The sequence below is a fragment of the Naegleria gruberi genome (genome assembly GCF_000004985.1).
Source record: "Naegleria gruberi genomic scaffold NAEGRscaffold_87, whole genome shotgun sequence".
Classification (NCBI taxonomy): domain Eukaryota; phylum Heterolobosea; class Eutetramitea; order Acrasida; family Naegleriidae; genus Naegleria; species Naegleria gruberi.
Window position 1 is genome coordinate 6,480 of NW_003163240.1, and position 23,055 is coordinate 29,534.

General features: G+C 32.8%; 12 protein-coding genes and 1 non-coding gene across 13 annotated transcripts; 5 read left to right on the forward strand and 8 right to left on the reverse strand.

The window, feature by feature from the left end:
* Nucleotides 1-1,127: 1,127 nt before the first annotated feature.
* NAEGRDRAFT_54391 (uncharacterized protein) lies at nt 1,128-2,492 on the reverse strand (the record flags this gene model as incomplete). Its single annotated transcript, XM_002669088.1, has 1 exon — nt 1,128-2,492. One exon carries the CDS (start codon nt 2,490-2,492, stop codon nt 1,128-1,130), a length of 1,365 nt encoding a protein of 454 aa, XP_002669134.1.
* A 143-nt stretch (nt 2,493-2,635) lies between these two features.
* NAEGRDRAFT_75896 (uncharacterized protein) lies at nt 2,636-6,327 on the reverse strand (the record flags this gene model as incomplete). Its single annotated transcript, XM_002669089.1, has 12 exons — nt 2,636-4,991; nt 5,111-5,257; nt 5,301-5,336; nt 5,387-5,404; nt 5,502-5,510; nt 5,554-5,616; nt 5,667-5,684; nt 5,724-5,741; nt 5,784-5,801; nt 5,846-6,028; nt 6,073-6,153; nt 6,242-6,327. The coding sequence occupies 12 exons, from the start codon at nt 6,325-6,327 to the stop codon at nt 2,636-2,638; spliced, it is 3,033 nt and encodes a 1,010-aa protein (XP_002669135.1).
* A 152-nt stretch (nt 6,328-6,479) lies between these two features.
* On the reverse strand, nt 6,480-7,808 carry NAEGRDRAFT_82224 (uncharacterized protein; the record flags this gene model as incomplete). Its single annotated transcript, XM_002669090.1, has 5 exons — nt 6,480-6,596; nt 6,710-7,112; nt 7,216-7,230; nt 7,278-7,397; nt 7,526-7,808. 5 exons carry the CDS (start codon nt 7,806-7,808, stop codon nt 6,524-6,526), a joined length of 894 nt encoding a protein of 297 aa, XP_002669136.1. The 3' UTR covers nt 6,480-6,523.
* Nucleotides 7,809-8,161: 353 nt separating this feature from the next.
* Nucleotides 8,162-9,262, reverse strand: NAEGRDRAFT_54393 (uncharacterized protein; the record flags this gene model as incomplete). Its single annotated transcript, XM_002669091.1, has 1 exon — nt 8,162-9,262. The coding sequence occupies one exon, from the start codon at nt 9,260-9,262 to the stop codon at nt 8,162-8,164; it is 1,101 nt and encodes a 366-aa protein (XP_002669137.1).
* A 451-nt stretch (nt 9,263-9,713) lies between these two features.
* Nucleotides 9,714-10,292, reverse strand: NAEGRDRAFT_75898 (uncharacterized protein; the record flags this gene model as incomplete). The annotated part of the gene is made up of 1 exon (XM_002669092.1): nt 9,714-10,292. One exon carries the CDS (start codon nt 10,290-10,292, stop codon nt 9,714-9,716), a length of 579 nt encoding a protein of 192 aa, XP_002669138.1.
* A 478-nt stretch (nt 10,293-10,770) lies between these two features.
* NAEGRDRAFT_75899 (uncharacterized protein) lies at nt 10,771-12,327 on the forward strand (the record flags this gene model as incomplete). The annotated part of the gene is made up of 1 exon (XM_002669064.1): nt 10,771-12,327. One exon carries the CDS (start codon nt 10,771-10,773, stop codon nt 12,325-12,327), a length of 1,557 nt encoding a protein of 518 aa, XP_002669110.1.
* An 850-nt stretch (nt 12,328-13,177) lies between these two features.
* Nucleotides 13,178-13,258, reverse strand: NAEGRDRAFT_t828. Its single transcript has one exon. It is a non-coding gene; the product is annotated as a tRNA-Leu (tRNA).
* A 443-nt stretch (nt 13,259-13,701) lies between these two features.
* On the forward strand, nt 13,702-15,093 carry NAEGRDRAFT_82225 (uncharacterized protein). Its single transcript, XM_002669065.1, has 2 exons — nt 13,702-13,717; nt 13,855-15,093. The coding sequence occupies exons 1-2, from the start codon at nt 13,712-13,714 to the stop codon at nt 15,028-15,030; spliced, it is 1,182 nt and encodes a 393-aa protein (XP_002669111.1). The 5' UTR covers nt 13,702-13,711; the 3' UTR covers nt 15,031-15,093.
* Nucleotides 15,094-15,116: 23 nt separating this feature from the next.
* On the forward strand, nt 15,117-16,640 carry NAEGRDRAFT_75901 (uncharacterized protein; the record flags this gene model as incomplete). Its single annotated transcript, XM_002669066.1, has 1 exon — nt 15,117-16,640. One exon carries the CDS (start codon nt 15,117-15,119, stop codon nt 16,638-16,640), a length of 1,524 nt encoding a protein of 507 aa, XP_002669112.1.
* A 929-nt stretch (nt 16,641-17,569) lies between these two features.
* Nucleotides 17,570-19,737, forward strand: NAEGRDRAFT_75902 (uncharacterized protein; the record flags this gene model as incomplete). Its single annotated transcript, XM_002669067.1, has 2 exons — nt 17,570-18,047; nt 18,200-19,737. 2 exons carry the CDS (start codon nt 17,570-17,572, stop codon nt 19,735-19,737), a joined length of 2,016 nt encoding a protein of 671 aa, XP_002669113.1.
* Nucleotides 19,738-19,773: 36 nt separating this feature from the next.
* Nucleotides 19,774-20,160, reverse strand: NAEGRDRAFT_75903 (uncharacterized protein; the record flags this gene model as incomplete). Its single annotated transcript, XM_002669093.1, has 1 exon — nt 19,774-20,160. One exon carries the CDS (start codon nt 20,158-20,160, stop codon nt 19,774-19,776), a length of 387 nt encoding a protein of 128 aa, XP_002669139.1.
* Nucleotides 20,161-20,530: 370 nt separating this feature from the next.
* NAEGRDRAFT_75904 (uncharacterized protein) lies at nt 20,531-21,174 on the reverse strand (the record flags this gene model as incomplete). The annotated part of the gene is made up of 2 exons (XM_002669094.1): nt 20,531-20,713; nt 20,773-21,174. 2 exons carry the CDS (start codon nt 21,172-21,174, stop codon nt 20,531-20,533), a joined length of 585 nt encoding a protein of 194 aa, XP_002669140.1.
* Nucleotides 21,175-22,076: 902 nt separating this feature from the next.
* On the forward strand, nt 22,077-22,856 carry NAEGRDRAFT_75905 (uncharacterized protein; the record flags this gene model as incomplete). Its single annotated transcript, XM_002669068.1, has 1 exon — nt 22,077-22,856. The coding sequence occupies one exon, from the start codon at nt 22,077-22,079 to the stop codon at nt 22,854-22,856; it is 780 nt and encodes a 259-aa protein (XP_002669114.1).
* Nucleotides 22,857-23,055: the final 199 nt, after the last annotated feature.

The window sequence follows — 23,055 nt, forward strand, 5'->3', positions numbered from 1 at the left end:
AGTTGAACACCATCGATAGCAAATCATCTCTAGTATGACATATATTTTTTATTGATCAATTTCTGATCATTCTTTTACCTTTCCCTAGGAATAGTAAAATCGCAATATATTGAGTGAGGAATTGCTGATTATCTCAATAATTAGATAAGAAACCATACACAATCTATAGCCCACTGGATAGCTGAGATTGTAACCTATTTAATGATGTATATCATTGATTATGTATTTCAATAATAATGAAGATCCAATGAGTACGAAACGATAACCAACCTCTCAGGTCTTTACGATACAAGAGACGTTAATAAATATTACAATTTACATGTTACTTATTCATATTGCATGCAAATCAACCTGATTCAATCTACAAAGGTTGGTAGTTGCACCACTTCGTGGCGAAACTACCCATCCACGATGAATCAACATTAGATTCACTTCCATTCAACTCAATTTGACCGTTATAATCAATAAATCAATGAAATGTTTCTTTATTAGCAAACCCTATTCAATCTAATGAGTAGATTCACGTCCCAAACATTTGACTTCTAAAAGTCCATAATTCAAAAGTTAGTACTGACCTGACCTTTAAATATCTATCAATACAAGAAATGAAACCATCAAATTTACATCATTAATAGATGATAAGAAATATAATCAATGATATAAATCTTCACTAAGTAATCTCTTAAATAACCCAAATAAATCAACTCTGAATACTAAGTACATTATTTGGAAGAGCCACATAGATTTTGGATACTATCTGAACTGAAATGAGGTAGAAAGAGTACAATCTTCAACACCAAACAATTTATGTCTTATTAATATTGTTCCAAGTGCGATAATTAGGACACAACATGAAATTTTACAAAATACCAATTATAATTTCGAATTAGTTGGTGAAATACGTAAAAATAATGCTAATGTTGCATATATTTGCTTCGGATTCTGAATTATTGATTTTAAAATCCGGGGAAATAAAGAAGGCCGAAAGCAAAATATCTAATATTGAAATAGAGGAACCATTCGATGGAACTACCACTTTACTATCAAAATGTTATGAAAATTAAGAGTATCATTCAGTTGATGCTTCTTCATCATATAATTTTCAATTTCCATTCATCATTCAGAATTTAAACAATTTGATTGTACATAAAGTTTCCTTTCTCTTCTGCCTTAACAGCTCCATCCATTCTATCCACATAATAAATTCTATCCAATGGCTGTTCATCCCATTTTGCATAATGTGTCAGGTAATGGTCCCATCTTCCAGCATTTCCTCCATTCACACCTTCATTTGCAATGGTTCTTACACGAGGAGAACAAGGCACAAGAGTGTATCGTTGTTCACTTACTCTCAGTTGACTCATTCCATAATCATAAATTCTACCATTGACCTTCCATTGACTGTAATATTCCATAAATATTTCCCTGGTAATTCCACTTCCCCATCCAGGAAAATAATCCTCCTCGACCAATTGATGCACTGAATGAATTCCACACTTTGAGGACTTGTCATTTTTCAATTTATCAACTAGGAAATGACAATCAACAGTTGAACCTTGAGTAAATGCAGTAATTGCAAATATTTTCTTGCTATCATAATAATTAGCTTCCTTTCCATACACCAAATGATACAAACTGTAATGATATCTGTAAAAATCAGGACTTGCTTCCAAATCATCTTCCAATGTAATCACATATGGATAATCAAGTTTTTGAGTTAACATGTACATTCCATAAATGTAATGTGAATTCAAAATTAGTCCAATATCTTGTTTTAATTTATCCATTCCTAAACTTCTCATATCTGTCAAGTATGGGTGGAAATAAACTTTGATTTTCACACAAGTAACTTTAACTAATTCTTCCAAAACTTCATCAAAATCTCCACCATCAATTGTGACATAGAGAATTGTATCAGAAATGTCATCAATTTGACAGATGGCAGCTAGTGAAATATCCAAAGGACTTCTTCTCTTGAATGCTTTCAACCAAATAGGTAAATGCCCCTCCTTTGGTGTCAAATGTCCATTCAAAGTAAATCCCAAATTATTCAGCTTTAGTTTTTCAGTATTTAATTCTTCTCCGTCTAAACCTCTGGAAATTCCTTTCCAATATTTTCCATTATTTTCCAGCCATTTAATGAAATTGGTTTCGTGAGCAAAAGTAGATGGTGAGAAATTAGGCCAAGGATCACTTTCGTCTCGTTTCTTCCTAGGCGAAACTCTATTATAAAGAGTTCCTTCACATTGCTGGGATTGAAGAGTATACATTTGAAGAGGAGGAATAACTGCAAGTGGTTTAATATTTACTAACGAGACATGTTTCGGTAATTTATCATGGAAAGGTTTCGTATTAGATTCTTCTAATTGACGACGAGTGGCATGTTGATGCTGATGGTTATGTGTTAGAAAGACAGAAAGTATGTAATAAAGAATGGCTGCACCTCCGATAAAGATGAATAAACGTTTCAGCGTTATCTTGCTTCGTAGCATTTCGAATATTTTTTTTTGAAAGGTTTCTGAGAATCCTTTCCACCACATTCATGATATATATTTTAATAATTTTCAAAATAATTCAAAATAATTCACAATAATTGTAATTTATAATATTTCAAACTAATCCAAACTAATTCAAACTAATCCAAGAAATGTGCAGGTGAATCTGACGTTGCTGACGAAAATATTCCACTCGGCACCTTACTCTCCACCACTCTCATCTCCTTCTCTACAGCCAAATGATTTCCACCAACCATCAATCTCTGCAAAACTCCATCAAACGGATACAAAAAATTATCTTTTTGCAAGTTTTTCACCTTTTCATTGATTTTCTTTTTGAAAATTTTCAATTTTTGTTCACCAATTTGTTTGTAGAGGATTAGTGAGAGAGTGTCCATGAAGCGATCGTAGAGTTCTTTTTGTTGGATGGTTTTGAAGGTTGAGACTTTCCATTTGATTTGGAAATGGAGATGACAGAAGGCAACGAATAGACTTTCGAATATAGCATCCTTGAGGGAGGAATCTACTGTTGAAGTGTTGATGAGAGATTCGGATTGTTCCAAAACTGAAAAGAGAGTTTCTTCTAATCTGACATTGAATATTAAGCAGGAATAGAGACGGCAATAAATTGCACAAATGATTACATCATAGTAGGTTTCGTCCTTTCCAGAATATTCATTTGAAAATGTAAGATTTTTGAGGTAATCCGTTGGTTTGGAGAGAATTTGGAACAACTTTGGAACTGGAAGGGATAACAAGGTGGAGAGGAATATTAATCCTTTTCCTTGAGATGTCACAAGTTTTCCACTATTGTCAGATGAAAAGCTCAGGAAATCCTTAGATGGAAAATGACATCCATAACAATTGGCAGCTGCTGATAATCCAACGACTAAATATTTAGCATCTCCCATTAGGGTTTTGAGTGTTCCTATCTTTCTTGGTTTGAAATTCAATTCTCCTAATGAAATATTTGAAGCAATGGTGGCATTGGAAAGTTGTTTCACAAATTCTTCACATTTTTGCTTGAAAATTTCTTCAGTTGGCTTGGAAAAGACGAAACTATCTGAAATGACATCATCCGGAATTGGAGTTTCAGTAGCTCCTGTCTTCATGTGTGATATGAATTCGTCAGTGGTCAATTCACCAATTAGAATCAAACCTCCATCAACTGAGCTTTTCAAAACTTGGACAATATCTTTAGGATTCATCAATTCAATTTGTTTTGGATGTTTCATTGGAAAGACGATTGATTTTCCTTGATTTCCAATAATCCAACTATCTCTATGTCTATTCACTCCATCATCATTCAAATACGAAACTCCATTATTGAGCTCAATATCCCAAACATTGGCACGCAATGATAATCCATCAAATATGGTCATATAGCAATTATATTCGGTTTGACTGATATGTAAATCTGTAAAGAATAAAATATCGTATGGATTTTCCTCACCTTCCTTAATAGGAACATAACTTGGAGCAATACGAATGTCCATATTGTGTTTCTCAATATCATCTCCTTTGTAAACAAGAGTAACTGAAACTGAAACTCTTTCAAAATAGCTCACATGTTCAGAGATTGAAAATTCTACTTTCTGTTCAAATGTTGAAAGTGATGAAATGTTTGTCACATCAATAAATAGTGAACTGTTTTGCTTGTCCATGACACATGATGGAATTCCAAAATCACTGACTTGGATTTTAGGATCATAATTGAGTCTCAATCCAATCTTTGATCCATCTCCTCCCTTATCGAGACCTGACACATTTTTCACAATAATTGAAATGTTTCCTCTTCCTTTCTTATCCAAAACTCTTGTGGACGAAACGGATTGAATTTCAATTGGTAATTGAATAAACATGGAACCTTCCTTTCCAGAATGGTGTACTCTATCAAAATATTTGGTACATGTTGTAAAAGAGGCAGTATCTCTATATGAACCGTAATTCATAACTTGTGTTCTTGCTCTTTCAGCTATTTTCCCCTTAAATTCAAAATCCTTTACAGTAATTTCTTCATCTGGTGCCAAAGCTTGACCAAGTAAATAAACCATTCCGTTGGATGTGAAATTCTCTCCATTATTCACTTGGAAGACGGCTCCTGGTGGTGCAGTCAATCCTCCACTATTTCTAATTTTGAATGATTTGATTAAAATTTCTTCACCTGGTTCAATAATTCCATCATCCACAACTGGAATAATCTTGAAATCAGACATGTAAATTTTGTACTTGATTGGAGATTGCTCTTTCACTAATCTGGTTTGTGGATCGAGAATTCGATATAAAATTGTTCCAGAACTTCCATCAACTCCTTTGTGACCATTAAACCCACTTGTTCCATTTCCTCCTATACTTCCAGTTTTACCATTTAATCCTGATCTTCCTTGAATTCCTTTTTCGTATTTGATTTCTTCTTCAATTGGTGAATTATCTTTCGGATTTATACTGACAATCTTTTTGGTTGATTCTCCAGGTTCTCCTCCTTCTCCACCAGATCTGTTTTCACTCATGTAAACAATTTTGAATAATTAAACTAAAAAACTCACCCTCCAATGCCAAATCTTGATTATTGTCACATTAAGGTAATTATTAATGTGTCACAATAGAATACTTACTCTCCACCCAATCCACCTTGTCCTGCCGATCCTGCAGAACCTCCCAAACCATATTTACCTCCACTACTCGTTGCAAAACAATAATCTAACAAGTATGGATTGATTGCATCAATGTGAATTATTCCACCATTTCCTCCATTTCCACCTCTGAATTTTAATAATCCAAATGCAATGAATTGTGTCAACTTACCTTCCTCCGTAACCACCACATCCACCATAACCTCCACTGTGTAAAATTTGTGTAAATTTTCTCAAGTAGATCAATAAAAAACTTACTCTCCTCCATCAGCACCACTTTTTTGAAATGATTAATCAAAAATTTTCAAACATTTTACTTACTCTCCACCACTGATTCATCATTAGAATTTTGATCAACATCTTGTAAACTTACGATTTTCCTCTAAATTTAGTTTAGGATTTTGAATAATTAACAGTCAACTTACTCTTCACCATTGTGCCCTTTTGTTCCCTTCTTTCCCTTCCCGCCAATACCACCATTTCCTCCTCTAAAGTTTGAATAATGTATTCCAATAAATAATTGAGGCTTTCTACTTACTTTCCACCATTTCCACCACTTTAAAAACATTCGAAAAGATTCACATAAACTACTTACTTTCCACCATTACCTCCACTTTTTTCATTAAATAACTTTACAAATCCATCAATAACTTACTCTCCTCCATTACCACCACTTAAAATATTCAATCAACATTACAAAATTTCTCAAACACTTACTCGCCTCCATTCGAAACACATGAAATTTCACAAACACATCCTTTATATTCCAAATCTCCACTCACTACCATATTATTAGAACTGATATCACCCTCCAGAATGATCTTAATTGGATTTCCATTCATGCCACTCTCTGCATCCTCACCATGCCCTCCATGTCCACCACTATAACCATTTCCACCTCTTCATAAAGTAAATCGACACATAATAGAAGCAAAACTACTCACCTCCCACCACTCTCACCTTCACACCCATACGTTGCATTCAATGCATGCTTTCCCTCTTCTCCGATTGCTCCGTGCAATCCACTGTTTTATCCCACACATGATGAGATGAACAAATTGATCACGATCAAAAACAGTTCAAACAACCCAAAAACAACACACAACAACTTACTCACTTCCTCTCTTCCCAGAGCGACCCTTCACTCCCGTATGATCAACAATCTTTTGTTGTTGATGATTAGCTCCAATTTCTGACATTTTTTTCAAGATGAAAAGATTTGATTCTTACGCGCAAGTCGTTGATTTTTCAAGCAATGGTGTGTTGGAAAAGGTAACCTTTGCTTTTGGAGTGTTACGGTGTAATTTTGAGAATAGTGGTAGATAACCTTCATTGTGTCAGAACTGTGAATATATTGAAATTGTAATAAATTAAGTTTATTTCAAGATTGGATGATTAAACGAGTGGAACTGCAAAAGCACAGTCAGTTTCAATGGCAAGATTGTAATCTTGATTACCTCTAACAATTCTGTTGTAAAAAAAGTATTAACATATTTGGAATTTGTGTGAAATTATTAATAAAATATAAAAATTGAAATATTATTTAAATAATATTAAAATAAGTTGTTCTAATTTACATACCTGAAAAATCCTTGTTCACCCCAAGGTTGTCCCCAACTGTTTCTAACAATCCAAAACTTCTTTCCATTTTCTTCTCCCCAACCCATAACTGAAATGATGTGATTGATGGAAGGATCTTCTCTGTATTGAGCAAAGATACCACCAGTGTAAGCTTCCAAAGCAGAGGTAGCATCAATACCACAACTGATTGGTCCTCTAGCATAAATCTCACTCATCATTTGATGTTCTCCATCGATTTCACCATATTCCTTTGCCTTCCAAACTTTGTAATTTGAAATGGAATGACATCCAGTTGAATTACAGAATCCACATTCAGCAAAAGCAGAACAATCTTGATTAACGGCCTTGTAATTGTTGCATGATTCATCAGGAATACCGTGATCATGAGCATATTGATAGACAGCTAATTATTCCAAAATTATTAAATTCATTCATCAATTCCAATATGATCAAATAATAAATTAAAATACTAATTAGTATTTTAAATTAATATCAATAATACATACGAGTATCTTCACCACCTTTACATCAAGTCAATTATAACAACAATAACAAGAATAAAACTTACCATAACAGCTGCCTGCATCAGCACAAGCGATAACGTGTTGAACACTCAACAAGACACGTGGGAATTGACCCTTTCTAGCAATGTTAATTCTATCAGCCAAAGCAGAAGTACTACCGTGAGCTATTTTCAAAGTAGATCATCCAAAATCATCACCATGAATTTTCATCAATTAATATATTGTTCAACAACAATAACAATAACAAGAATATTAAAATTATAAATTACAAAGAATAACAATAAAAACTTACCCCAACAACTTCCACAATAAGTTGGAATGTGTTGATTACGTGTCACGGACAAGTAATTAACTCCAGAAACATTTCTCCAATCCCATGATGATGGCAAATCTTGTGGCTTCAAATAGGTATGAGGCTTTGGTGAAACTAAATGTTCACGGACGTACTTTGGATCGTTTTGATCAAATCTTTTATCCCTCTTGTAGCATGGATTACGTTGATGGAAGGATAATTCCTCTGCACCAATAAAACCAATCATCAACAAGACGAGTACAGCAGTGATGAGTTTTTGCATTTTTTTAATATTTAATGTTTTTTAGCGGGGTTGGATTGCGTTATTCTCCGATGAGTTTATTTATCATTTGCTCATAATTGGCAAGATATTGAAGATATCTTAAGCATCTTGAAAAATTCATCACTTCTTGAGATAGAGCTCAAAGATGGCACTCAATGTGAGGGGTGTATCGCTGAGGCTCTGTTTGCTGTAGGCATTAAAGAGAGATTTAGCATGAAGTGATCCAAATGAAATGATGATATTTGTAAAGGGTAGGAATGTGTCATGCCAAAAGAATTGCTCACAAAATTGAAACATTTCTGGAACGTTGGAGAGACGAATGAGTTGTCTCAAAAGAGGAATACATTGTTCCATCAATGAAGGAATGTCATGTTGGTGAGCCATTTGAATGAGAGCAAGAATATTGTGTTGATTGATGTGAGAGGGATTGAGAATTCCATAGCAGTACTCAACAATACAGCAGATGCATTGATGGAATTATCCGGATAAAAGATGCTCTTGTCCACATCCACAAAACTTGCACCACTGGAGGAAAGCATTGACTCGAAGAATAAACTATTCGATGCAAGAATAGTCTTGTGTGTCCTGATGAATATTCCATCACCAAAATCAATGGTGAAATCATACTCTAGTGGTTCTCCTTCATTGAACAACTCCTCGAAAATAAAAGGTGATGAATTTTCGTTTGGTTTTTCATGATATTCAATGAAATCTTGTTCCTTCTTATTGTAAAAGTGAAAGATGTGTTTCTCCACACGAGGATTCAACTTGATATCGAATTCCTCATCAAATACATGTTGTCTAATAAAACTAAAGCAATACGACTTGACAGCATTCAACAAATTGTAATCATCATTAGAAGGTGAATTACCAAAGGATTGTAATGTCTGTATATGATTATCAATACTATCCAGTACATCCAATACGTTAGAAACAGTGATTTTGTGTTGTAGACACTGCAATAGATTCCTCTTCACTTCAACCAACTCTCCACTACACGATTGCAATAGAAACAAAAACCTACACAAACAATCTACATCATCTAATTCAAACTCTAGACTTGCCTCTTGATAGATATGTTGAATAATTCGTTGAATCACTTGCCTCTCAAAGTCATCAAGTTTGTTCATCAATTGTTCATTATCTAGCACTGTTTTAACAAATGATGGAGCAACCAAATTGACATACGGACGAAATACATGAAAGCCTGTACCATGAGCATTATTCATCAAATCCCTTTCAAAAGGCTTGATAGAAGGATTGTGATATTGCTTCAACGTACGAGAGGAGTTGGGCAGCAAACTTTGTGAATCGGTTTCCTCCTCTGATGCTCCTGTCGTATTGTTTGTTGTTGTTATTATTGATGAAGATGAAGGTAATTGTCTTTGAATACCACAATAGCTTGGTAACAATTTGGTATTGATGACTTTGGGAATTGTTGTTCTTCTCATCATGATGTTGTTCTTTTTATGTAAGTTGAAAAGATTACTAATGGCCATCTAGATGTTTGGGCCATAATTTGCCCACATCATGATTCCCACTACATCATCACCACATTAACCAGCCAATCAAGAAGATTTGTGTGAAAAATTTGTTGATAAAGGTTGCGAGATATTTTTTCTAATTTAGAAAAATAAAAATTATTTGAATAAAAAATTAATAATAAATTAATTTGATATTATTAGTAATAACTTTCACTTTGGAATTTTCTTACTATTATTTTCTTATTCTTTTCAAAATAGACATGTAATTTGGAAACATAATTAGATGCTCCAGCATTGAAGAATCTTGGACACCATTCGAAACCTCGTGTATCTGCATCTCTCGAATAACTAATTTCGTCAGATGAAATTTCAACATCGTCATCATTATCCATCAAGTTGAAGAAGCAACAATCCTTTTCACTTAATTGAATATTTGGTCTGTCATCATCTTCAGAGGAGGAAGAATCGAATCATCTGAATCGTATGCTTTTGATTTCTTTTTTTTCTTTTTAACTTTCTTAACAGTTTCAGATGAAATATATGGAGCTACGAATAAATCATCCGAATGCTTCTTATCAAATGGAAGATTTTCCTGAGCATTTGAGAATAAAATCAACATGCAGAATGTTGGAAGAGGACAAATAAACTTGTCCTGATTTCCCTTATTCTTTTTCTTCAATGAAATAACAACATGATCTTTCAAATATGAAAATTGATATCCATTATACATGACTGTCAATATGAGTGCCAGCTTTAAATAATTTTCTTTGAGTTTTTCAACTTTGGGAGCTCTTTCGTATGTGTATTGGAAAGAATCAATGAGTGGTACATCATCAGAATCTTGACTCTTTAAATGGTCAATAATTTCATAAAGTGTTTCCTTATCTTGAATTTTTCTGATTTTTTCAATACTTTCACTGGAAAGTTCCTTAATTTCTTCGAATTTCTTGTCAAGTGTTGGAAACGCCAAAGTATTTCTAAATAAATTGAACCAATACATGTCGTCTTCCCTCTCTTCACATTTTGGGGTTTCAATCTTTTGCTTTTTGGTTTCTTTTTTGTCAACAACACGACTTGCTTTCTTTCTCTTTAATTTTCCTTCTTCATCACTTTCATCAGATTCGGAATTTTCATCATCATATCCTCCTCCTGATCAATAACACTACTCATCATCGCTGATCTCCAACCAAATAAATTCTCCATAAACAATTGTTCATAAATCGCCTTCCACAAAATATTACTTTTCGAGCATTTGTAAAATTGTGTAGAAAGTGGTGAACAGCACTTGATGATGGATTTTACATCGAGGAATAACATTAAATGTGTGATGGTGTCCGAGCATAAAAATGATGACGGTAGTGGTGTTTTGGTAATCATTGCCATTTTTTTTTCTAATCTCTGATTTACAATTGTGAATTTCCCAGTTTAAATTGGAAATTGTAATCATTTACAATTTTGTAAAATTAAAATAAAAAAAAATGACTGTAATACAAAATAACAACAAGAAGAGAAAGCACGAAGAATCATCACAATTTCCTTCCGATGATGAATTTTGTGAGGATGGAAAAATAATGGACGAATCGGATTTATTTGAAGAATTGATGGAAGTGAATTGTAAATTAATTTCATTGGCGAAAAAGGCAAAAGTTGTTGATTGTCGTTATTTTATGTACAATAGTGGAATAATTGATGAATTTATTGGCAATTTTTATGAATTTTTAAAACAAGCTGAGTTGCAACAGAAGAAGGCTGTAAAATCCTCTTCGGAACAGTTTAATTCGGATGTTTTATCAGAGATTTATCAATTCTTGGATACATCAACGGTCATACATGGATGTGGATTGGTTTCTAAATTGTGGAATCAATCATTAAAGGGATTGAAATTGAAAGTCAGAGCTCAAAACATTGACATTTTATTGAATAGTTCAATAATTACAAACATCACTCAATTGGAATTGGTTTCTACCACTGATGAAACATTTAAATTACTTTCAAATTGTAGAAATTTGGATAAACTGAACTCATTAGATTTGTCAAGTAATAAGTTAGAAAAGGCATCCATTGATCATTTAATTAAATGTCATATGCCAAATTTGACAGAATTGAATTTGGCTTATATCAAACAATTTACAGAAACAGCAGCAATAGAATTGTTAAACAGCCGTTTTATGAAAAGCATTAAGAAATTGGATTTATGTGAATCTTTAGAGAATTGTTCAAAGAATTTATTTGCTTCCATTTCACAATCAAAAATTTTGAATCAAATCACCCACTTGAAAATTAATAGGTCCACTTATAATAGATACATAACGGACAAAGAGCATGGAATTGATATTTTCTTGAATGATAAATTCAGTTTAGAACATTTAGAAACAGTACATTACCAATTGGATGTTCTTCCTAATTTATTAACAAATGGAAATTATAAGAATTTGACCTCACTTGATATTTGCAGTTGTAAAATTAGAAATCAAGTATTTGCAGATTTGATTGTTTCACCAAATTTACCCAATCTCACAAGTCTAAATGCTACGTATTTGCGTGAAGTGGATGACGACAAATCAGTTGCAGAATTTCCTCCAAATAGTGAAAGTTCACTTACTGATTTGGATTTGGGTAACTTCAGAGTAGCATCATTTCCTAAACTTGTTGATCATTGTCCAAAACTAAAGAAACTCATAGTTTATCCAGCAAATACCGATGAGGAATCAAAGAAAATACTTCTCAATATGATGAAATCTCCAAATTTATCTAATGTAGAATATTTGGACATATTATGTTGGAACGAAACATCAGAAATTATATTTACCAATCCAATCTTGTCTAATTTGAAGGAATTACATTTATCACCACTTCATTATGATGATACCGTAGACGTAAAATTAGTATCAAATTGTACAAATTTGATAAATTTAACAACGTTAATACCTTATACTGACATGGTAACTAAAGAGTGCTTACAGGAATTCAAGAAGAATCCAACCTTTGCAAAATTGAATATACGAGATTTTATGGGACGACCATTGATGATTTGATTTTTTGAGGAACATTACTTGATATTGAAAAATAATTCATATAAGCATTTTGACTTAGTATTGAACGATAAAGCGAATTTGAAGCATCCTTCATACGGTGAAATACTGAGTTTCTTTTGTTTTGGACAATAATCCAATAGTGAAGGAAAATATACAACTCTACAATATCTAAAGCATGATGAATTTGTTGGAATCGGATGAAAGCTTAGATATTGAACTAGTTCAATTTAACATCATTTATTACTGAATTGGTGGTCAGCAAAGAATGCTCACACAATCCGACCTTTTCCGTTTTGAAAAAAATAGATCATTTTAGGATTCCAGAATTTATTGTGTAAACGTGTGCTAGAATTCTAATGATCTTACATTAAGCACTTGTTGGATAGTTCTTCTTTCCTATCTGTAATCCAGCAATGTAAAGCTAAAATAAATCAACAAAGTGGAATGTTTTGTAGCAAGAATAGATTTTCCTCCTTCTTTCATTAAGCACTAGTGTCACTCTATTAATTAATTGTGAAAACAACCAACCTTCTCCATTAACTGTTTAATTGAATGAAGTCAATAATTTAATCCAAAATTGATTTAAATAAACGTTTCCAATCTAATTATTCAGTTTCTATGGATTGCAGGTAGGAATGGAAAATAATCACAAATTAATGTGTATTTGAAAGAACTTTAAGTTTTGACATTTAGAGCTGGAGAGAATTTTGTGCATGGTAGAAGTTGGTGATTTTCTCGATAAATACTTATCATATTTTAAGAATTTCAACTTTCTGTGATAGAACAGGACCACTACATGATACCCATAAAAGTTGGAGGTTCGAAAAATAGTATTGAGGAAGAAAAAGGTTGCAGAAGGTGGGATTTGAACCCACGAAGCTTGCGCAGTAGAACTTGAGTCTACCCCCTTTGACCACTCGGGAACCCCTGCTTCACATTATAAATTAAATACTTTCTATCATAAAATAAGCCTATCATTGGGATAACTATATTACAATATCAATGATAACAATTTCAGTATGAAGTCACCACTTCAAAGAATTTGTTAATATATCAAGGGAACTTTCAACAAAAAATTCCACAAGTGCACACCGCGATTTTTTTCATCACTACAATAATTTTTATTTCCATCAATTCATCATCATTATGAACATAACACCAATAATTCAATCTAAACAAACAATCAATAGGGAGCATTAAAAGTATCTAATTCAATTCTACCGATCCGAATCATGTGGATACAATAGGTTGAACCTTCTTTGGCGGTATTTTAAGTTTTGTAAACTCAATCCCAGCAAACAACACCGATTTGCCTAAATTCGTGCTGAGCCAAAATACAGCAAAAATCCAACAAGAAAAAAACACAACAACATCAATAATAATAATGATGGTACGTACCAACACACAAATATTCTGTTCTAATAACCAACAATATAATCATTCGCACTAATTAATCATCATCATCATCATGATGACCACACAATATATTCTTGTTATCCGAACTATTCTAACACAACATTATTATAGACTGCTCAAGTTCCAGCTGGTAAATTCATTGCCTTTGACTATGTCGAATTCTGGGTTGGTAATGCCGTCCAAGCTCGTGATTACTACATTTCTCGTTTCGGATTCAAGCCATACGCATTTAAAGGATTAGAAACTGGTTCCAAGGAATTGGTGACCCACGTTATCAGACAAAACAATACAATTCTTGCTTTCAGTTCACCACTCTTGCCTGCTTCAAAGAGTGCTATTGCCAAGGAAATGACAGCTCACCATGCTGAACACGGTGATGGTGTCAAGGATATTGCTTTCACTGTTGATAATGCTGAAGCAATTTATAAGGCTGCTGTCGAAAATGGAGCCATTTCTGTCAGAGAACCAACTGTCTTGACTGATGAATTGGGAAGTGTCAAGATTGCTAGTGTCAGAACTTATGGTGAAACTATTCACACTTTTGTTGAAAGAGCCGAATATAAGGGTAAATTCTTGCCAGGTTTCAGAATTATTGAAGAATCAATTGTTGAACCATTCGAAAATTTCACTCCAAGTCTTGGTTTGTTGTACGTTGACCACATTGTCGGTAATCAAGGATGGGGAGAAATGACTCCTGTCTGTGACTGGTACGAACAAAAGCTCGGATTCCACAAATTCTGGAGTGTTGATGATTCTGTTATGCACACTGAATTCAGTGCTTTGAGTTCTACTGTTATGGCTGATTCGGAAGAAAATGTCAAGATGCCAATCAATGAACCTGCCAAGGGTAAGAAGATGTCACAAATTGAAGAATTTGTTAATTTCTATGGTGGTGCTGGTGCCCAACATATTGCTTTGAGAACTGAAGATATTATTCACACTGTCACACAAATGAGAGCTCGTGGTGTTGCCTTCTTGCCAACTCCAGACTCTTACTATGACAATTTGAGAAAGAGATTAGCTCATGCTCCAATTACTGTCAAGGAAGATATTGATGTTCTTCAAAAGTTGAAGATTTTGGTTGACTTTGACGATAAGGGATACTTGTTGCAAATCTTTACCAAGCCAGTTGAAGATAGACCAACCTTGTTCTATGAAATTATTCAAAGAGCTAACAATTCAGGATTTGGTGCTGGTAACTTTAAGGCTCTCTTTGAATCCATTGAACAAGAACAAGAAAGACGTGGTACTTTGGTTGAAACTTGTGATTACAAGATTCAATGTTAAGTCCACAATCGATCATGACCATTGTGTAAATTTTTGTAAATAAAACAATAAAACAATTTTGTAATATTTTAGAAATAAGTAAAAAAATGACGGTAATTCAAAACAAGAAGAGGAAACATGAAGAATCATCACATCATGATGATGATGGAAAAATGTTTGATAATGCTGATAATATTGAATCGGTTTTATTTGAAGAAATGACGACAGTTAATTCCCAATTGCTTTCATTGGCAAACAAGATGAAACTGGTTGATAATATTTATTTTACAAAGAATACCGAAATGATTGATGAATTTATTGGAAATATTAACGAATTTTTGAAACAATTAGATATGCGTAGGAAGAAGGCTTTTTCTGAAAAATTGAATTCCGATATTTTGTCTTATATTTATCAATTCTTGGATACAAATATTCTTAAAGAATGTTGTGGTTTAGTTTCTAAATTATGGAGACAATCAATAGGATTGAAAGTGAAAGTGAGAGATATTGATATTGATAAATTTGTAAATTGTTCACTAATTGAAAATGTAACGTACCTACAATTGGTTGATACTACTGAAGAACCAGAAACATTTAAATGGCTTGTAAATTGTAGAAATTTGGATAACTTGAAATCATTAGATTTATCTGAAATCGAATTGGAAAATGTAGAGTATTTAATGAAATGTCACATGCCTAATTTGACAGAATTGAATTTGGCGAAAAGGGTATCTGATGAGGAAGTGGTAATAGAATTGCTTACCAGTAGTTTCATGACCAGTGTTAAGAAATTGGATTTATCATATTCATTCTACGAATTTCCAATTGATATATATGAATCAATTTCAGAATCTAACTATTTGAGTCAAATCACTCATTTGAACCTTGATAATATGGAATATTTAGAATTTACTGGGCTGGATTTACTGCTGAAAGATAAAGTGAATTTGGAACACCTACAAATACGCAAGCATTGTTTGGTTAGTTATCCAAATTTATTTACGAATGGAAATTATATGAATCTCACATATCTTGATATTTCCAGTTGTCAATTAAGTAGAAATCAAGAATTTATAGATTTAATGTTTTCTCCAAACTTGCCAAATCTTACAACACTCAAGGGCAAGGCGTTATGGGCCGAAGAAGATGGCAAAGAAAAAGACATAGTTGTTGAAATTCCTCCAAACAGTCAAAGTTCTCTCACTGATTTAGATATAAGATATTGTAGGGTTGGATTTTATCCATCACTCTTTAATCACTGTCCAAAACTAAAGAAATTATCAGTTTATTCTTTACATGATGAGGAATCAAAGAAATTACATCTCAATATGATGAAATCTCCAAACTTGACAAATTTAGAATATTTGAAAATGGATAGTTGGAATGAAGCATCAGAAATTATCTTTACCAATCCAATCTATTCGAATTTAAAGGAATTACATTTAGTAAGACCATTCAGGAATGGTGAAAACTTAAATGTAGAACTAGTATCAAACTGTAACAATTTGGTCAATTTAACAACATTAACTGTATCTGTTGAAACACAAGACTTGCAAGAATTCCAGAAAAATCCCACATTTTCCAAACTGAAAAGAATATCCAATATTGTAATACCACAAAAAAGGCTATGATCACAGAAGAATCATAAAATAATATGATAATGATGAAGGCAGTTCATTCACAATTAATTTTATTGGCAAATTTGGAAAATTTATTCAAAGAATTTATGAAACAATTTGAAGTTCTTGTGCTTGCTTGGCACACTATATCTTAATAGTGGAGGAATTTATTGCCTTAATTTCAGATCAAAATATACTACAATAACGAATCTATTCAGATTCTCATAATGGTGATCAAAAAAAATGGAACAACGAAATACAGGAGTTGTTACTACTGCTAATAATTTATTGATGGTGATGATGGAGGATGATCATCATCAATGTTGTTTGGATATATCTTCCTCATCAAAATTACTGGCCACCAAAATGAGAGAAATTCCACAGAAGGATATTTGAAATTATTATCAATGTTTGAATATTGCTTCGCGAACGAGTGATGATTCTGTTTGGGAAGAAGATAGAGAGGCAATTGATGTACAGAATAATCATGATGAAAATCAACTAATTGATTTAAAAATTGATTGGATTAGAGATCGAAATGATTTTGAAATTGTTAGAACTGCTGTACAAGAAAATGGTGAAGCGCTGCATTTACATCAAAAGAATTACAAATAATAAGGAAATTGTCTTGCTTGCTTTAGATTCTAGACCAAGATCATATTCATATGCATCCAATGAATTGAAGAATGACAGAGATGTAGTTTTTAAAGCTTTAACCAAAGATATCCTATTGCTCTTCAATATGCTTCTCCTTTGCATCATTGGTCAATCACAACAAGAACCAATAAATGCTTCTATTATTTAACAACACACCATGAAAGAATTTACTGCATGTTGAAAATTGCATTCACAGGAACATTCAAAGAACTCTTTTGATGTCAGTAGTAAATTGGAAGATGTGCATTTAGAAAATTGATTTTCTTCAACACAATTTAAAAAAAATGTTACCATCATCATCTGCTGCCGCATCTTCGCCTTCGAAGAATAAACAAAACGAAAAGGAAGATTCCTTGTCAAAAGAACAAGTTATTGTCGATAGAAAGTACTATGAAAATTTACCACCTCCTTCCTTTAAACAAATGTCAGAATTTTGTAGAAACATTCTCATGAAGAAATCAGGAGCCACCTTTCATAACTCCAATGCCAAGTTAATTCCCTACCGAGGATTCCCATCCATTTATCATGCAGAGACATTCTTCATGTTGGTTTCTGATCGATTGGGATGCATGGATTGTCATTCCTTTCTTGATCGTTATGAAATAATTGAAAATCCAAGCAAGGAAAATGATGATTTGATGAGAAAGATTAAAAAGAAATCGTTGGATCAGTTGCAAAATTTGATAAAGAGCAAGCAAGTGAATGTTTCAATTTTGGATACTGGTAGCAGTGAGCAAATTAAGAGAATTCCATTTGTTGTGGGTAGGTTTTGATTTTCACACGCAAGTAATATTGAATTTTATTGATTGGATGAAATGTGATTTATTTGGAAATTTAATATTCCTTATATGGAAAATTGAAATTCTTTGATTAATTGTTGAAAATCAAATGTTAATTGGATGTGAAATTAACAGTTCATGGAAGATATTCACCTCCTGAAGCTGCATTTCTATTACTTGCTTGGTGTGATTACTTGGTTAGTGTTTTGGAAAAGTTTAAACTTGCCTCAACTGAAACAGATCAATTCTTATTGAGCAGAATTGAATTGGTCAATCGTGTGAGAAAGGCACTTTCATGGAGAGTTTCACATAAACACGCTCTAGATTTGCAAAAGTATATGAAGGATCAGAAAATTACAGAATTTTCCTCATCCAGCATTTCCAATAAGGTTTCCTTCATGAATGACAAGTTTAAACCAATAATTTCACTTCCAAAGATTGATATTGAAAAGATTAACAAGATTTTGAAAGATGCAGAGCTACCAACAGTCAATTATCCACGTAATTTGAGTGAATATAATTCTTTATTGGATACTCTTGAAGAATTGGCTGGAGTGAATGCAAGTTCAATTTCATTCAGATTGAGAAATAGAAAAAACTCAAAACCAACCAAAACAGCAGTCTACTCTCCTCAATTGAATCATCAAACCAGAAAGACCAATTTACACTCCTCCTTATGGCATTTCAGAAAGTACAACAAGTTATTGGACATTTGTGGAAGAATTAGAGGAAGATTATGTAATGTCAGTCATCCGTACATTACAGGAGTTGCCACACGAATTGATAAAAGTGGAATGACCACTTTTATTTTCAAAGATGAACATTACATGTTCGATGAGACCAGTTATGAATCCATCATGAATGACATTGACGTTCCATCGGTGGTTTTCGTGGCCATGGCAGTAAGTCTTTTCAGTGTGAGAAAGGAATTTACCTTAAACAGTCAAATTCAAGGTAAACTCGATCCATTCCTGGTTAATATTTTGGATATTTGCAGATTGAGAAATGAAAAGACAAGATGGGATTTGATTGCCTCTGTTTATCCAATGGAAGACATTGTTTCGAATTTATCAGGAGAAGGTAAATTGAAACTCTTGTCCAATTTTCTAGATTTACAAATTCCAATGGCATTCTTTTTACAGAAACAATACGATATTGGAGTTAAATATTGCATTGAAAAGGGAATGTCAGTTCCTAGATCTGGATCTTCCTCAGTTGACTCGACTGGTTACAATGCAGTTGTTGGAGCTTGGAATAATTCAATTCGTTTCATTAGAATGATCACTAAAACACTCAATCAACCACCTCCAATGCTATTGAAATGCATGAAATTGACAGCTGCCGATCAAATGAAAATGTTTTCCATGTATGGAAGAGGAGAACATGCTGACGTTGCTCTCTTTGTTGAATTGGTAAAGAAAGGCATCACTCCATGGGGTATTATCATTGGAAATTGCTCTGTTGCTATTGAGGACTTGATCAAATTATGTAAGAAATTCAAAATTGATCCAAATACTTGGTTGGGTTATACCAATTACAGAGTTTCAGATGATTTTGTGTTTAATGAATTGATTTGTGGATGTGTCATTCCAAATACCAGCATTGCACAATCTATTTTGAAAAAACTCAATGCCTATGGATACAAACCTCATAAATCCATTAAGAAAAAGTAGTTCTTAATAAGAATATATTTATTTTGGTGGCTGTGCTTAATTTTGATTGGTTGGCTTGTTTTCTTCAGTATGATTCATATTTACTGGATTATTATTAACAACTGGATGGGAAGGTTGTTGTAATATTTGAGGATGTTGAGGTTGACCATTTTGAGGATAAGGAGTATATTGAGTTGGATAAGTTTGATTATTGAAAGCTTGTTGGTGGTTTGGATTGTAACTGTTTCTATTATCCCAACAATTGTGTCTATCATGAGAACCACAGAATGGACCATAATGATTCTGATGAGATTGATTGCAGTTATTGTTTCTTCCCCAAACATAGCCAACGAAACCACCCACGAGCATACCAAAGAAGAATTTTGGGAATATTCTTGGTCTCATTCTGTAGCTGTAGTCATAGTAAAATCTTGGACCCTTCATTTTGTTTATATTGTTGTTATTTTGTTATCCTTGTTTTTTTCAAGAATTTCATTTGATAACAGAGCTATTTAAAAATAACAAAATATGTGCCGTGCAGGCTGTGGACTTTTTGGTGTGGTTTTTTATTATTCCATCGATGCGCTTAATTTTGATAGAGTGGCAATTTGATGGTACTATTTGATTGATTTTAGAAAGGGTGAGCATTTCACTTATTGTTGCTTCCTTACTTTGTACCAAATATGTGGAATAAGAAGATTGTATAATTATATTCGCTTCTGATACATTAAAGGTAACAGATTGACTATTTGCAATGATACTTGTGATAACGAACTAAGTTTACAAGAATTTTTATAGTACAGGTCTATAGTGTTTACAATTGATTTTCTGTTGGTACATGGAAACAAGTTCCTTTTGGAGCATAATGAGGATTTCTATCAATTCTTACCATCAAGTTAATGGATCCCTCCTTGGAAAGATATAACTGAACTTTATGATCTTTACCAACTGTATACTTTTCAGGATCAATATCAATACTTGTATTCCCAAATGAGTCCTTAAATTGCCAATAAACAATTAATTAATTAAATATTAAAATTCAAAAAGAAAACTCACATCCAATAAAACTGTATTCTTACTCAATACTTCAATCTTTATATTCAAATTCACTTCCGTTAGCACCTGTTCCTCATCAATGAAAAATTCAAACGTTTCATTCCATTTCGGATCAGTTACACTCTCCTTAATCACCTTAGTATGCACACTCACAGAGATCCGATCTTCATTCCAATACTTTACTAAAGTATTCCGAGGGAACATATTACATCGAAGGGAACAATAGGGATTTAGTGATTTCTTACTGGAAAAACCTTCGGCCCCCAAAACAGTCACCTTAATCAAATCTCCCTCCACTAATCTTGATTGAATTCCTGCCGGTAGCATTGGCTTGAAAAATCGAGGAAGTTGGTGACTGTTAGCAGCTGATGATGAAGAGGAAGACGAACTTGGATCAAACATTTTTTTTTTCTGATATTAAGGCGCGAAATTCTAGAAATTTGAACAATTAAGGAAAATCTGGCGGTGAATAGGAATTTTTCGTTGATGATTTTGCATTCTGAATTTTGATAAAGTTTAAAATTTTATTTAAAATCTAATTATTATTAAATATTCCAATTATTCCCAACATATTTTTAATTTTTAAAAATTATTGAAAAAAATACGTGAAATGCTCAACCACCAATTACAAAGCAATGATGGAAGAATTTAAAAAAACAGCCACAATATCTGTGGTCAGGTTCTCGGCGCATTTTTGTGATGCTCCCAAAAAACATGGAATGCTCCCAAAGCTGATTTACCTGTAGGGGTAATTGGATGCGCCAATAACACCGATTTATTACTTAAGCAAATTCACTCAACTTCAACAAAGCATATCTCAATAACAACACTGGATGTTAGAGAAACATACCGTATGGTCATTATTAATTATGTTAACAATCATAATATCAAGTTTGTTACTGATTTGGCTCTTTACTTATCGAGAAAAGTGATTTCAAAATTTTCATATGTGGTAGTAAGACGAGCATGTTTTCTTGGTTAATACAAATAACTGATATTCAATAAAACAGAATCTTGTAGAAAACATCAATTAGAACAAGAATAATAAATAATATTTTTATTTCACTAAGTATTAAATTTAATATTTCCTTTTTTGTAAGGAGCATTGCAAAAATACGGGAAAAACATTTCCACAGATATCCGAAGTAAATTATTTACTCTTCTCCGATGATGTTCTCTATGAAATTTTTTCTTTTCATGATGATTTTAAATTTATGGTCATGAGTTGTGCATTAGTTTCAAAACAATGGTTTAATGTCATTGTTAATCGGTGCAAACTTACATTGAAATGCGAAAATAATAGGATGCAAAAGAAAGGTCAATTTTTACAAAATGTAACAAATCTTCTCTTTAAAAGAGAAATTGGTGCATTTGATTATAAATTATTAAATTTGATGAAAGGAATAACAACTCTGACAATTAATTACAATAGTATAGGAGTGGAAGGAGCCATGCATATTAGCAAAATGGAGCAATTGACAAATCTTGATATTTGTAATAGTGTTCTTTATGAAGAAGGAGCAAAATATATTAGTCAACTGGAACAATTGAAATGTCTAGATATTGGTTCAAACAGTATAGGCAAAAACGGAGCTAAATATATTAGTGGAATGAAACAGTTGACAAGATTAGATATTTTTAATAATACTATTTGTGAGGAGGGAGCCAAGTCAATCAGTGAAATGAAGCAATTGACTCATCTCAAAATTACCTTCAATGACATTGGAACAGAAGGAGCCAAATACATTAGTCAACTGCGAAAATTAACACATCTAGACATCAGTTCCAATGATATTGGTGCTAAGGGTTCCAAATACATTAGTGAAATGAATCAATTGACCATTCTTAATATTTATAATAATGATATTGGAAATGAAGGAGTGAAACACATTAGTGAAATGAATCAATTAACAAGGTTGGATATTGGTGATAATGAAATTAGTGCTGAGGGAGTTAAATATATTAGTGGCATGAAACAATTGACAAACCTTGATATTTCATGGAATAATATTGGAGATGAGGGAGCTCAATTTCTTAGTCAAATGAAACAATTAATTTATCTTGAATTTATTACTTTGGATTAATTTATCCTGGACACAATTGGATTTCTTCTCATCAGCTGTTTACTGCTGAAAGAGATAGCACAGTATCACTAGAGTTGTCAAATCAAAACAGTAAAGAGATTGAATAAGAAAGTACAGTTTTAAAAGGAACCTTAGTGTTCAAAATATCAGAGATGTCAATATTGTAAATTGTGTTGTAATCAAAATATCAGAGAGTTTA